Raw genomic sequence first — 16,478 nt, 5'->3', positions numbered from 1 at the left:
TCCTGCAGGGGAGGAGGAGGGAGAGGGATTAGAGGGAGGGAGGGAGGAGCACAGGGCACTGAGGTGATGGTGCACGGGTGCATTGGTGAAGGAAACTCTATGGGGACTACACCTGGGGGGATGGGGGGAAGCAAATATTGTTTAAAAATGAGCAATGATGTAAAAATTTTTAAAAATTAAAATATAGAATGTGAGAAATGATCAATATTTTGGGGTGGGACAGAGAACAACTGGTGAAAAATAAGAAAGAGGTGGGGCAGCCAACCACATGAGCCTTGGAAGAAGAGAGGAGGCAGTGGTCAACAGCATCCAACACTGCAGGCAAGAAAATGCCTGAGAAAATAATTCCAGACTTGGCATCTGGTGATTTTTAGGATAGCCTGGTAGAGTTGCAGAGGGAAGTGCCTAATTCAAGTAGGTGGAAAGTCAGTAGTAGGTGGGGAGATAAGGGTGAAGGGGGATGTTTGGAAGATAAGTGATAGAAGCTCAAGGGCAGAGAGAGCTGAGATATTCTTGGATTCATGAGAATGGTGGGCACATTTACATATTGAAGAGGATTCAGTGGAAAGGAAGAGTTTAAAGACCCATGGATGGATAAAATGTGGTCTCCACATGCAATTCAGTCTTAACAGAAAGACCGTTCTACACATACTGTACCATGGGTGACTCTGAAGGACATTATGCTAAGTGAAATAAGAGATAAAAGGACAAATTGTGCAAGATTCCACTTACATGAAGTTGTCAAACTCATGGACACACAAAGAATAATGATGGTTGCCAGGGGCTTGGGGAAAAGGTTAGTGTCTAATGGGAACAGACTTTCAGTTTTGCAATATGAAACGAGTCCTGGAGGTGGATGGTGGTGATGGATATGCAAGAATATAAATGTACTTAATACAAAATTGAAAGAAAAAGGATATTAGTTGGAAACTAGTGAGTTATGTAGTTATGTATAAATCTGTAGTTAATAGTACTGTATCAATGTTTTTAAAACAAAGTATATTCACTGATACATTAATATACCAATCTTATTTTAACTGTACACCGCATAATATCATTTGCCCCCATTTTTTTTGGCATTAGTAAAACGTTTCAAATAGAATGACTGTATCAACTATAAATCAAAGCATGTATAAAACTATTTTAATAACCATACATAAGTTATTCCCCAGTGTATTAATAAATACCTTAACCTCCCGAAGGTTCATGCATTCCTCCCAGGAATAAAACTTTCTTTTCATTCTAAAAGAGAAGAAACAAATACCATTCTTATTCCCAGCAACAGAATAAACTTGATTTTTTGTTGTGTTTTCATTCTGAACTAACGAATAGTGATTAAAGCTGGTTTTTATTTCTACTTGATATTATGCTAATCACAAACAACATTTCTTTTAAAATCTGGCAGTGCAATCAATCCCACATGAGAAAATTTTCCCAGAGGTGATACAGTGCAGTGTAAAGAGGCCTGAACTACTCTCTTGATCTAGCACTAAGTAGCTAGCCTTGCCCTGGAGAGAAATCTCTCAGGCTTGCTTTATCTAGACCAGAGCTGCCAAGTAGATCTCTCTGTGCTGGTGGAAATGGTCTATGCTCCTCCATATGGTAACCACTAGACACATGTTGTTACTAAGCACTTGAAATGTGGCTAGTGCAACAGAGAAACAGAATTTTTAGTTAAATTTAAATGCTACATATGGTTACTTGTTCCCTGTTGGATAGCACAGTTGTGGACTCTCCAGTCTGGAGGTTGGGAAACTGTGGCCAGGGGTCAACTCCATGACACCACCTGTTTTTGTACAACTCAGAATAGTGTCTACGTATTAAATGGTTGGAGAAAACAACTCAAAAGAACAGTATTTTGTGGTATGTGACTGTCACACTCATTCATTCATATGCAGTTGATGGCTCCTCTCCATTTTACATGGGCAGAGCTGAGTTGTAACAGATCCTCTGGCCCACAAAATCTAAAATATTTGCTCTCTGATCCTTAAAAAAAGGGTTTGGCAACCCCTGGTCTGGAGTCTAAGGTGAGAGAAAGGGCACCCTTCTAGCTAATGAGAAATCCTAGATTCAAGGTTACATCTTTCATCACAGTTCAGCAGCAGCGTCTTATTTGAATCTCATGTTAGCCTTGTGAAACAGACAGGACAGGTAAGGAAATGAGGAAATAGAAGTTACAGGATTTGCCAACATCTCACTGCTGGCTCCTCTCACAGACCAACTTCCACTTCTCCATCTTACTCTCAATTCTGTCTCTAATATCACATTGTCTTCTGGTTGAGTGACCAATCCCTTTATTCATGCCCCAGATATTACTCAGGGACTTTATCAGCACCAGTGACACAATGATGAAGAGGCGTTCCTCATGGAGCTGTCGTCATAGCAGGAAGGCAGGCAATTAATCATTTTCTGTGTTAAGTACTTGAAGAAATGGTAGCTGGCATTATGAGACTGGACCTCAAAGTCACCTACTCTAGTCTGAGGTACCAAGGAAACCTCCTGTAGTGAAATGGTGTTTCTACAAAGAGCTGAAAGGGCGAGTAGAATTTAGCCTAGTGCAAAGTGTAGATAGGAAATATCATGTGAAGCCTAGGGGCAAAATTGTATTTGGTGAGTTCAAGAAGTTAAAAGACCAGATGGCTGTGAGAGAACAGCAGGGGGCAGCGAGAAGAGATACTGCTGAAGGCAAAAGGCAGGGACCAAATGATGCAGCAATGTGGATCACATTAAAGGCTTTGACCCTAAAACTGATAGGAAGAACTTAAAACCTTAGGGTTCCCTTAAGAGCAGAGACTGAAGCAAAACTTGAGTACAGGCCATTTATTTGGGAAGTAATTCCAGAAAGTCAGGACAAGGAGTAGGGAAACTGGGAACAGAAAGGTGGAAACCACTAAATGGTGCTTTGTTGAGCTGACATCCAGGTGGGCACCTGGGGCTCTGTCGTGGTGGGATGTTTTATGAACCCGCGTGAAAGGTGTCTTGGTCGAGTCTTCTGTGTGCACTTGAGGTGGCACACTGGCAGCAGGCACAGGACTGTACACCACAGCACAGCACACTAAAATCAGGGGGGACAGAATGGAGCAGCAGGGACACAAGGTTTGTCATAAACAATTTTAGACAGATAGGTTTGTTTATCTAAAGAAATCCCTTCAGGATGGATGGACAGGGCAAGAGGCAAAGCAAGGAACCCTTTAGAGGAAACTCTTCTCATGGTACAGATGGTAAAAATGGTAAAATGAATGGGAAGTTAGTTGAATGGGAAGCAAGGAGAATGAATGGGAATAAAAGAAATAGGTGGATCAGACAAAGAGTAGTTAGAATCTGCAGGACTAGATGATCAATAGTTGGGCATACAGAGGAGGGCAACTGGACATAGATAGACGAGGCAAGCAGACTGTAAAATGGTCGCTGAAGTGCCCCACCTCTTGGCATTCACAGCCTGGTATAACCCTCTCTCCACCAATTATTTGTTTCTACCAAGAGAATACGGTAATTTGGGGGACTATCACATCCATGTCAAGTTCACAAGAGCAAAAAGATGTAGCTTCCATCTCGGTAGAAAACTGTCTTCCTGCCTTCCTGCCTTCCTGGCTCCTATGTCCTGATGAAATAAGTTGCCACACAATGAGATGATTTTTAGAAAGATTCCCATGACAAGGCCTCTCTGGTGGCGCAAAGGATTAAGCACCGCACTATGAAGCAATCCTCAGCCTCTGCACCACGAGCTCAATCCCCGGCCGGCCAGAGAGCAACCCACATGGCGAAGCAGACCTCTCCTGTCTCGCCCAATGCTCCCCTCAGCAGTGTATTTCAGTCAGTCTGCCTGTTCTGCTCCCTGCTTTGTCTCTAGTGAATCCTCTCACCCCCACCCCCGCTTCTCTGGCCTGTATACCCCAGCTCTTGTATGCAGAAATAAATAAATCTTTAGAAAGATTCATGTGACAAAGAACTGAGAGCAACCTCTATTCAACAGCCAGCAGGAAACTGAGGCTCTAAGTGCTGCCCAAAATCATGTGAATGAGCTTGGAAGTGGAGCCTTCCCCCATCCATCCTACAGATGAGAGCCCAGCACTGCCAAACTCTGATAACAGTCTCCTGAGAGACCATGTGACAGTTAAGTCAACCCCAGTCTCCTGATACATAGAAACTGAGATAATAAATGAGGGTTGTTTAAAGTCACTAATTCTTGTAATTAATACAATGGGGTGGGGGGCACAAGACATTAGTCACTAGACCACCACCACCTGTGTAAGCCATCCAAATTAAGTCCCTTAATTGCTCATAGTTTCAGTTTCCTTTCCTATAAAATAATGTTTCTTTTTTTTAAGATTTCTTTTTTTTATTTATGCATACATGAGCTGGGGTGTTGGCCAGAGGTGCAGAGGGTAAGAGGATTCAGAGGCAGAGTGGGGAGCAGAACAGGAGGATCTACTGAAACACACTGCTGAGGGGAGCAGAAGGCGAGACAGGAGAAGTCTGATATGCCATGTGGGTAGCTCCCTGGCCAGGGATCGAACTTGTGCTGCAGTGGCTGCAGATAGCTTCAGAGTGCTGAGACTTAATCCCTGTGCCACAAGGGAGGCCCTAAAATAATGTTTCTTAATTTGCTCATTGTACCTCACACTATGAGAACATATTTTGAAAAAGTACTAAATCCAAGTATTAAATCTAAAGTGGGAATGTGTTTAAGACCCTAAAATAAGTATTCCAGACTATTCAAGAGTCAACAATTATCCCACCCACAGAAATCAATGTCTAAGATTCCTCTCCATGCCTCCATCCACTCTCCTTTAGAAATTTTTCGAAGATGAGGAATGGTGAAGGTAGAGTGAAAACTGCTGACAATGAGTAGGTTGAGGGTGAATTCATGAGTGTGAAGGTTAAATCTTACTTTTTAATGGCAATCAGTTCCCCAGACTCGATGCTTCTTCCCAGCAGGACGGAACCATAGGTTCCATCCCCAAGTTGCTTGATCGTTGTGTATCTATTCATGGTGTGCCCGCTCAGGCCGGACACTCATCTCAGGGTTGAGGGGGTTCAGTCCTGCAGCGGCAGCAGGCCTCCCCGGAGTGTAACCAGATTTTTCGATGGCAGCACCAGCACAAAGTATTGAGTAGAACGTGACTATCTCCCAAATACATATTTTCAAAGGTCAGTCTTCTGCCTACAGAGAAAAAGGAGAAAAAAGATAAATACTAATGTACACTTTGCATCAATGTATTTTCACAGTCTCACGGAGGGGTCAACTGACTGTAACTCCCAGCTCAGTTGTAGATATCAGAACATAGTCAAGCCCACTTGCCTGCATGTCATCCATGGTTGCTGTTAATGACAACAGCAGAGTCCAGCAATGAATGGCCTATGAAGCCTAGAATATTTATTATTTGACCCTTTATAGAAGTTTATCAACCTCTGGTCTAAATATTCTTTTCCAGTTTTGAAAAAGCTAGAGGTGACATTCTTGAAAAGCAAATTTCAAGAAATTTGCTCAGAAATGAATCAGCTGCAATGCAATGCTTTTCTACTGAGTAATCATTGTAGGTAAACCCTGCATGATAACCGGCTCATGAAAGTTGCTGAGGTATAAGAATCCATGCTCAGTAGACTGTTTTATGTAACAATGTAAACATACAAAAGCCCAGAAATGCTAAAGTTAAAGGTCTGAGAGAACTTACATATGTCCCATGAACTATTTGAGGTGAGGCATCAGTAGTATTATTTTTACTCCTAGATATGTGGAAGCTAAACAAAGAACTAATAATTTCTTAAGGTCTGCATACAGAGTGCACCCCATTCAGTTGTCTTTCTGTAATAATGTCATTGATTTTTTTTTATTTATAAAATTGAGTCATTCAGTCTGCCTATAATAAAGAAAATGTAGTAATAACTTAAGTGATTGCAAGTCCTTTATGCAAATAGTAATAAAGTATAAATGCTTAAATAACAACAATAAAGGCATATATTTACAAAAATATAACTGTCAAAAGATCAGAAAATGACAAGAAGTACTGACATTCTGCACCTAAATCCAGCCTAAGTAGCTTTTCTTTCCAGAAGAATTTCAATCAATAAATGTAGAAGGAAAGAGGAAAATAAATTCACTATTAGGCAAATATCACAGTAAGATTTGTGCCAGACAAGATTCATTGATGGATGCAAATATTAGTGGATGAATGTATAAGGATAAACAGCAGAAATCCTAAGATTCATAAGACATGATTCCTATGTCAAAGTCCTCTACTTTATGATCACGACATTGTGGATTATTTTGGAATCAAATTCTATTTCAATATAACACAAAAAGACAATTGGCCAACACCATAGCAATTTTTGGCTCCATGTTTGTTTTCTCCTGTTTCTTCTTTTTCATATTTATCTCTATTTTTGATATGACATATGATTTCTATATCATTCATAATTTCATTTTCCAACAAATTAAAAACAAGTAGGCTTTGACAGAGATGATAGGACTCAAGTCAGCCTTTGAATGCAGGTGAACAACATGATCAGATTTGTATTTTGTAATTGAGTTCATTAGAATGTTTTTCTTAATAAACAACTAAAACTTGCTGATTGTAGTTTAAGCTAAATTCACACTTTGTTTTTTTTTGTGGCTATAAAGAAACTATCTCACAAAAAATGTGTAGGCACATGAAATTAGTAATCAAATGTATGTCTCTCAGCTTTCTTCTGCTTTAATTACACAATCTTTCCTCATAGGACCTATTTTCCATTCCTTTAATTATCTTTGGCATTCATGTCTGGATCCTCACACATTTCTCCATCACCTTGATGAATTGTGTTGACCAAAACTTAATAATGATCTACATTCTAACTGTATGTGGGTTCTCCCCCACTTTTTTGGGAATACTGATTCATATCTATTAATCATTAATCAAAGAAGTCTTTGATACTTAATGTCCTATTAGTTCCTTGTCTACTCACATTGCATAATTGGGACAATGCTTTCCTACAGTATCATTGAGAAAGATATTTCTGAAAGAATTAAGATCTTCACTGAAATCAAGATTGAGTGGGTCATTCAACACATAATCACCATAATAATTCCTCCTTGTTACAGTCTGTCATGTTATCACAGAACAAAATTCAGTTATTCTGGCAAGATTTATCTCTCACCATGCCATGGTAGTTACTTCTTAATCTTACATTATCTCGGGTATACAATGATTGTACACACCCATATCTCAACAGGCATTGATGCCAGGTGGACATATATAATTTTATTGAAACTTTACTGGAATACTAAGCATTATGCAAGGCTTTGGGGACCCATATGGATAAGGTAAGAGTCTTTCCTTTAAGTAACTCACAATTGACATGTACGTGAAAAATGTAGAAAGTGTTGTGACAGCAATCAACTCTTAGGAGGAGGAAGAGATCAGGTGACTCTTTAGAAAGAAGTTGTATTAAGGTGTTGAAGAATGAGCAAGGTTTTATTATGCAGGAAAGGGAGAGAAAGGAACTATAGAGAAAGGAAAGTGTATGCAAAATGTTGATGGATGTAAGAGCTTGGTATGTTCACAAGAGAGCAAGAACCTAGAAATTAGAATCACCTAAGAGACTTTTATCAAATTCTGGTGCCCAGGCCCCAATGCTTAAGAGTCAAGGGTGGAGACTGAGTGCTGGTATTTTTGAAAACTCTCCAAGAGGTAGTTCTAATGTACAGGGCTAGGGCATGCAACCTAAGGCACACAGTAAGAAAATGTCAAGAAATCACCAGAAACCTAAGGTGGTATATACCAAAAGAAAGAGGTATATTTGCCACGTAGGCGTCAGGTCCTTACATTGCAGAGGGGATGTAATCCAAGGGTTTAAAGCAGGGAAATGACATAAGGAAGAGCCCCCAAGAGACCAAATAGATGAGTAAGACTAGAAGACACTACAGTAGTCTGAGTTGAAGTATATCTAAAGCCGAGACTGAATGAATCTTTACCATAGGAAGACACAGCTTTGCAACAGGGAATGTGTGTTTATGTGTTACTAGACCTTGTGCAGAGATAATGGGTTCTATTTTCTGTAGTGTTGAATTTGAGATGTGTACAGACCTCTCATTGAAGATGCTCACTAGGCAGCTACAAGTAGTTCTGAGGTTCTACTTTTTTCCCCCAAAAGATAGTGCATTATTGGAGTTCTTATTAGGAAATAGTATTCCAATGAGGCTAACACACCATGCAACTCTGGGGTATTTCATACACATAGAACATTGTGTGATGGTGCCCATTGGGTTTTGCAACATGGTGGCTGTGGGTACAGAACAAGGGACATGACAGTCTCAACATACCCTTGAATTACTGTTCATCTTTGGACGACAGACATCAAGAGAGATGAAAGAATATAATGAGAAGTCTAAATACAAGCATGAGCATAGTTGAAGAAAAACAGAACAAACGAAATAAAGGAGACTTAGGAAGTCATGGTAATTATTTCAATTATACAAAGGGGAAAAGAGGGAAGGATTAGTTACATACATAGTTATCCTATGTAGGAAACCATACAAAAGAAGCATAACTCCTACCTGAGTTTTCTATTCTCTACTCTAGTGAATTATTCTCTATACTAAAAAAATGAAGTGGCATTATCCGAATTAGCATTAGATTGGACAACTGGTAGTATTCAACCAGTAGCCAAATCTGCACACATCAGCAGGAAATGATCAAATACCTTTGACATTAGTATTGCTAGTTGATCATCACATTTGTGGGAATAAATATGACTCATATCTTAATCTGAAAGTAAAGAGCAAAAATTCTGTTGCTCAGGGCAAAGAACAGGGTGATATACCAGGCACTAAAAAAAGAAAGTATATATAACAGATGCCAACCCTGATCTACTGAACAGCAATGCTACCCTTATTGCTTAATTTACAGAACACTGGTTTTATTTAGGATTCAACATAACCAGAGAAGGCATCCACCTACTATAGCTCCCAGGCATGAAATCTGGTCAGTCTGAACCAAGCAAAACAATTCCACTTACTACTAAAGATTATTTAGGAATTGGACTTAATGAGCTCTGACTTAATGAGATGGAAAGTGAGTTGGTGAGGGAAGAGAGAGTTCTGAAAGGAATTTACTCCCTAATGTGGTTAACAAGAGATGTGCTGCTCTGTCTTTCTGCCTTGAACATGGTTATGTAAAGTTGTGATTTAGAGCTAAGACAGTCTCTGATGACTATGAGAAGTCATATCTAAAGGTAAGAGTCCCATCTGCTGAGAATCCCAGGGAGGGAATGAAGAAGAAGAAAAGGGGGAAGGGAGAGAGGGAAGAAAATGAAGTCTTTGATACCAGTGGGCTACTGTATGATTCCTGATAATATCTGGCTCAGAGTTCCTTTTACATGACCAAAATAAACGTCTTTGTTGCTGAAGCCACTGTTAAATATTGCCTAGTGCACAAGTGAAGATTTCCTGATAACAGTGGACTAAGGTTATACTGACTTCTGAGACAAAGTACAAAATATTATACAGGAGGTGTTAGATTAATTAACCTATTGATAGACAGATTGATCTTTTGCAGTTAGCATGGCTTTGAAGACTGAGAAGGTATGTATTTGGAGACAAATTAGAAGAAGCTCATTTTCTCTCCACCACCAACTGCATCTATTTGGGAAGAGCATATTGTGGTACGAAGGGGTGCCCCAAATGGCCCTAGTTATCCCTCAGAACTGATTGGACAACTAGCCAACTAGGACTGGGGCTTCCTTCTCCCTCGGGTTTATCGAACCCAATCTCTCTTAGGCCTAAAATGTCCCACAGGCTAGGCATATGGTTTTCCCAGTCAACCACTAGCGACAGTTGGTAACTAACCCCAGAGTCTGAAAATTGTCTGAGTAGACCCTGCAGACAAGACTGTTCTGACACTCACACTGATGTTCACTAGAGCACCAATACCTAGCATGTCTCTCCATGTAGAATGAGAAATGAGGACAGTCATACCTTTCTTGCTCTCTTGATTTGGAAGTTTCCCCAATAGTGTCTATGTCTTAATTCACGCCGAGCAAGTACAATTTTGTCCTAGCCCTGTAACATGGCAGGTGACAATCATGAAGAAATCCTACCTTGTACAATAAGTGGAGCCACACATGGAACTCACTCTACATGTCACCAAAAATGAAACTTACCGCGTGTAGCAACAGAACTTAAGACTACCAAGGAAATCAGAGAATTCTCAGTCTGATTTTGTATCAGGAAAAAAAATTTCAGCACACAAATGACTATTTTTATTGTACATTGTTCTTTGATGCTTAGTGAGAGATATCTACATCTGCAAAGTCGGTTCTTCAAAGAAAGAAAGAACAAAATATCAAAGGTATAAAATGTATATATGAAACAGCAGCTAATTTTTAAAAATTTGAGTCCTTCAGTGTATTTTTTTTAACTTAGTGTTTTTGAATGCTCATTTAGAACAATAGTTGCTAAACTAATCTATATCTTTAGCTATAGTTAACTCAAGTCTCAGTTGACTATAAAGATAAATACTATCACATCTCTCTGGTTCTTCTTAAGCACATCTTGTCAGCTCCTCTCCACCATCCTCTGTAAGTCATTTCAGTGAGACCTCCTCACTCCATAAGCAGAAGACAGTTTCTACTGTTGGGCTCTTTAAATAGGTTAAAAAAAAATATTTTCAATGGTTGTGAGATTTACCTACATTTATGTAGCACAATTTAGAAATATGTGAAATATACATTTTTGTAGAAGTATACCAAAATTTATTCCAGATATCTATTGATAGGCATATCAGAAATTAGCTCCAGAAGTTAAAGTGTCAACACGGGGCTAACAGCTTGTGGTCCCTGGCACTCCATCATGATAAAAAGGGCATCTCCATCCCGTGGACTGAGCATGGACTTCAGCTTGTGACAGTCTCCCTGTGGTCCCTAAAGTGGATGCCATGCCCACTGCCCTTTTTTTTTTTTTAGTTGTCTTTTGTTTTTATAGCTTTACCCCTTGTTTTACTGGAATAAAAGAGTTTCTCACCTCTTATGCCTCTGTCAAAAATGACAAAGTGAAACACAATCTGAAAAGGCTTTAAAGAAAACAATGAGCAAAAAACAATTTTTTTTTTAAAAAAGAGCAATTTCTTATTGTTTAACAAGCACAACCCAGCTATCGTACTTCGAGTCACTTACATTTCCTCCTCTTCTCCCCACAGCATTTGAATTCACAACTCCTGATATAGACCTTAAGCACTGCTTGAGAAGTGGCTAGAATTTAGCAGCCCATTTGTCACCTTGGGAATTATTCAACTTGTTAATGGGTAACACTTCTAAATACTGCTCTGACTAAGAGTTAACTTGGATAAATCACTCCTTATAACTAATCCACACATACCTTGCTAGGATAACGTAAGCTGCAAAGGTAATAATAATTATCTTAGTACTAATCACGTGTACAGTACTGCTATGTGTTTTGATATATTAACACATGTCCTTCTCACAACACTACCAGATAGATCCTATTATTATTCCCTCTATTTTATAGACAGGGAATCTGAAACACTAGTTACTTGCGCAATGTTATATACCTAATAAGTGATAAATCTGAAACAGGAACCTAAAGGAAAGATTGCAAAAGACCCAAAGTTCATGAACATTTTTAAAGGCCTAATAATGAGAGGAATGAGAAGAAGTATGTTGCAGATTAAAGTCCAACTGTGGAAACCAGTGATGTGATCATGTTCTACTTGGTCTCATTCTGCAATTAAACATCAGGTGACTCCAGTAGGGACCTTCCCAGGACCAACACACCCACGGAGGAGGCAAAGTGAATGCAGACAAAGAGGAATAGGGTCCCCATTTCTACTCAACACCAATACCCTGTAACTTGGAGTGTCTCCTCATCTTTGGGCTTAAGTTCTGTGAAATCTGAGTGCTGGATTTGATGCAGTGAGGTGGTTTTTAGCTCTATTGCTCTATGATTCTGTGATTCTCTGGGTCAGGAATCAAGCTACTTTTGTCTAAGACAGAAATGGATCAATGTTCTTGTTTTCTTTGTCACATGCATGAAAGCTAGCAAAGAGAAGAGAGTGACTCAGAGAAACTCCATGCGCGGAATGACATCTCTCTCAGAGAGGGATAAATGCTCGCTGCCTCAACCAGCTCAAAATTCAGAATTCACATCTTCCTTCATAGTCCAGCTCAAATACTTCTTAAGAACCTCCTGCCTAAGCTGCACAGACAGGCTCCCTCCCTGACACACCACAGCACCTTGTCCTCACCACACTGCCAGTTTCCTTCGTCTTTGTATTCCCACACCTCATACTCCACTTGCACACAGCAGGTACCTAAAGGTTGTCTGAGTGGGCAAAATTTGAATTTTCACATTTGCTATTTATTTTCTGTAACACCCTTGGTAAGGATCTCAAAACTCTCAGTGTTTCTATTCCTTCATATGTAAAGTAACGATAATCAAATTATTTGACCTGAGCAGAAATGTTCTTCCTGAAATGGAAGAATCATAAATACTATAGGTCGGCTAAAGCAGGTAAGGTCACCGGGGCCGCCCATCACAATGCTTAGAATTACTAGGTCTCAGAGACTCACAGAAGCCCCTCAAGTCACCAGGTCACCCTTCAGCCTCTGGGTAAGTCTGTACCCAATGAGAACAGAGAAATAGTTTATTTTGCTTTCAAAAAGTTCCAATCAATCTTTGAAATAAATGTTATGATTTTCCTGGCTAGGTGACATTGGGGAAAACCTTCTTGTGATCGGTCCCAATTCCCTCCCCTCGGCTTCAATCCTCAGTGGAGGCAAGCAACATCTGCTCGTGGCCAGCAGCTCAGATCAGGTGCCTGCTCATTCACAGCCCGGAAAAAGAGACTGGGGGCAGGGACAATGGCAATCTGCTCTATATTTTGAAACCTTGATAGTCATTGAATAAATGCCATAATTAGTCATTTTTTAACATAGGAGAAAGTTTATGCCAATGTGGAATTCTCCGGGTGGTGGTTTAGCTGCTCCACTTACACCATCCAGACCCTTATGAGGAGCTCTTCTCCCTGAGCCTTAATCATTTTACACTGAAAAAGATTCCATTACTTTCATCTATCCTCACAGGAAAACTGGATTATGAGCAAAATAATTAAATGGCTCTTCTCATGGCCCTTCTGAGCTCTATTTTACCTTAACCGGCATGTAATTACACATCACATTCTAGGTTCAAGTGTGTCATAACTTCACAAGAGTAACCTAATACTGTTAATTTCCTTCAAAAGGGTACTAAAAATATTGAATCCATGTTTATATCTTCCTCTACAAGGCCTAATTCTTCTGCCCACATATCTTTTAGCAAAAGTATCTTTTAAGTATGTTGCCTTTGGACTAGTACTTGTTTTCTGCATAGGGGACAGCAGCTACAAGGCAAAAGTACCTTCTTTATGTGGAATTTGCTTTGTCTTCCTTGACAAAGTAGTGCACTAATGGCGGTATTCAGCTACTGTACCCACTGGATTGACTGGAGAAAAAAATGATATCTTCTGTGCCCTCTTCTAGTCTCCAGAAAACTGTTTCGTGCCTTTATCTCATTCAAGTCTAGCTTCTGAGAAAAGAACTCATGTATCAGGGTTCTTAATTCATGAGTAGGGTCCACAAGTTCTGTGATATTCTGATATATAAGAAAAACACATGACCATATCAGATATAGTCGTTCAGAGGCTGAATTACATTACTCACGAATCTTTGTGGTCTATCCACAATTCCTATCTTGTCATCAGGTCAAGGACTTTGGGAAATTCCAAAGTCTTGGAATTTTCAAAGTGCTGAGAATGATAAAGATGTTTTTTATTACATGAATGAGAGGAACCAACCCTGTGATTAGAGAGTCGGAACTTCAGCCTTACCCCAGGAGACAGGCAAAGGCTGGAGGCTGATTTCAATCACCTGTGATGGATGATTTCATTAATCATGCCTAAAAAAACCCAAAAGGAGGGGCTTTTGGGAAACCAGAGAGCTTCCACAGCCCCCATACCAGAGCCCCATGCTCCAGAAAGACAGATGCTCCTTTCTGCAGGATCTCACCTTATACAGGGAATCATCTGCTGTTGATTCATATTCTTCAGTATCTCTTGTAATAAATTGGTGATCCAGTGAGTACATGGGTTTCCTGAATTCCGTGAGTCAGAAAATTAGTCAAACCTAAGGAATAGGTCATGGTAACCTCTGATTTGTAGCTGGTTGGTCAGAACCATCAGTAACAAACTGAGTTTGTGATTGGCCTCTGAAGTAAAGGGCAGCCTTGGAAGCCTGAATCTTAACCCCTGGAATCTAACACTATCTCCATTTAGGTAGTGTCAGAATTGAGCTGAATTCTGACATGCTGCTAGTGTTAGGGAATTATTTATTGGTGTGGGGAAGTCTCCATCCATCCACACTGCAGTGGGTCCAAGAACCCTATTCAACTTCCCATCTCCTCTCCTGCAATACCAGAGTGCTCATATTCAGAACCTAAAAAAAAAAAAAAGTTTCAATCACTTAGAGATTAATTTTATAATAAGACATATTATATGTGGTGTTGTGAACTATGAAGAACTAAAAGAAGAGGACTATATTAAAGAGGTAGAAGAAGAACAGTTTTACCCTGGCTCGTGTGAAACTGTGAATGAGCTAAGATGACAGTTCCCCAGCTTAATGAAGGCTGTTGAGGGTAGCAATAGCCCCAACCCCAGCTCCTTACATGATGGCCACCCTATGGTTTAAGGCTAGGCAAGATAAGGATAGGTGAAGATGGGGGAGTGACTGAGAACATACTATATATTCAAGCGCTATATAAATATCACAGCTGTTAGCTCAGGAGTTGATCTCATTAAATGTAGATGTTTGCTATCATATAACAAACAAACCAATAAATATACCAAAATAAAATCAAACAGGGGTTAGCAACTTTTTCTGTGAATGGTCAGTAAATATTTTAGGATTTGAAGACTGCATGTCTCTGTCAAATGACACAACTATGCAGTTGTAGCACTAAGGCAGTCACAGATAATATGTAAATAAATGGGCACGGCTGCAATTCAGTACAAGTACAGTTGACCCTTGAACAACATGGGGGTTGGGGCACCCACCCTGTGTCATCAAAATCTATGTGTAGCTTTTAGCTACCCCAAAACTTAACTACTAATAACCTGCTATTATTTGGAAGCCTGACTGACAACTGATATTATCAATTAATACATATTTTGCATCTTACATGTATTACATATTGTATTCTTACAATAAAGTAAGCTGGAGAGAAGAAAATGTTGAGAAAATGTGCTTATAGTACTGTTCTGTATTTATCAATACCTTAAGCTTATGTAGCCTGTTTACAAGAAAATCAGCAGATAAGTACAGATCAAGCCCACTTTATTCAAAGGTGGGCTTGCATTTACACAAGCAGTCAGTAGGCAACATATCACTTTCAGGGGGATTTGTCCACCGCTGAAACAGAGGAAACCCTTCAATTAAGCCGAAACACTGCAGTATTCTCTACAAAGCCCTCATTTACGTAAGTTAGGGAGTTACGTGTACAATCTGTGTTCATCTCTAGATGATAAACTCTTAGAAGGGAGAAAATTTTGTTATGTCCACAACTGTATTCCCATTTCTAGGAGAATACCTGGTTTGGCATAAATAGGCGTTCACAATAAAGACTTGTTGAATGAACAAATTAACAAATGAATTACCTATGGATTTGTAAAGGGTAATTTCTGTCAGTAGCTGATTTCCTATAACCCCAGTCCCAATCACACTATTATTCCATCTTCTCACACCTCTCGTTGTAAAATTAGACAAGTGTATGGAGGTTAGGGGATAAAAATGATGAATCCTTCTAAAAACTTTTATACTAGTTTAGTGTGATCTGCTTTTCAACACCTAAGATAACACATATATTACTTATATGTCTTAATTTTTCCTCACTGGTTATGTCTGAGTTAGATCTATCTTTAATAAATGTATTTCCAAAGCAAAGGCATAACCATTAACTATTGTCTCCAGTGAAGGGTACATAGTAACTTTCATGCACATAGTTCATGCACATGATGATGTGCATGGACTTCCACGATGTTGTCAAATATGGAGTTGGACATTACACCCAAAAACTTATTATCCTTTTGGCTCTGGGCTGTTATCTTTTATAATAATCGCAAGTGCAGTCACATGTTATCAGCACTTTACACAGGTCATACGCATCTATAGATGGTAAACAGGTCACATTGATCTTTCCTCAAAAATGTGTGGCTCTCACAAGCTCTCAGTCTTCGAGTGGCTACTAGGAGGTCCCAGGGTGGTGGGAAAAGCACCAATGAAATGTGACACCATTGTGTTCCTCCCATTTGTCAAAAATGTATTGGAATGACAAACTTAAAATTTAGGGAATTTTTAAAGTAAGATGGTATATACCTAATGCTAACTAGTAGTATTAGAATATTAGTATAGATTGAATGCTAAGTTCCATAGAAACCTAAGATCAATATGGCAGA

At 39.4% G+C, this 16,478-nt stretch overlaps 2 protein-coding genes across 3 annotated transcripts in view; both read right to left on the bottom strand.

The window, feature by feature from the left end:
- Positions 1-4,992, bottom strand: part of CILK1 (ciliogenesis associated kinase 1) — a gene marked incomplete at both ends in the record, with an annotated part of 36,789 nt that extends 31,797 nt beyond the window's left edge. For both annotated transcript variants that reach the window (XM_084227723.1, XM_084227724.1), the window contains 2 exons: positions 1,188-1,242; positions 4,892-4,992. In XM_084227723.1, the coding sequence (XP_084083849.1) occupies positions 1,188-1,242; positions 4,892-4,992 (156 nt within the window). The remainder of the gene's footprint in view (positions 1-1,187; positions 1,243-4,891) is intronic.
- Positions 4,993-5,021: 29 nt separating this feature from the next.
- On the bottom strand, positions 5,022-5,141 carry LOC311167559 (uncharacterized protein; the record flags this gene model as incomplete). Its single annotated transcript, XM_084228651.1, has 1 exon — positions 5,022-5,141. One exon carries the CDS (start codon positions 5,139-5,141, stop codon positions 5,022-5,024), a length of 120 nt encoding a protein of 39 aa, XP_084084777.1.
- Between the last annotated feature and the right edge of the window lie 11,337 nt (positions 5,142-16,478).

Source organism: Talpa europaea (assembly GCF_964194135.1).
Source record: "Talpa europaea genome assembly, chromosome: 2".
Taxonomy (NCBI): domain Eukaryota; kingdom Metazoa; phylum Chordata; class Mammalia; order Eulipotyphla; family Talpidae; genus Talpa; species Talpa europaea.
Note: the sequence above shows the minus strand (reverse complement) of the source record. Positions and strands in the feature narration are given on the sequence as shown.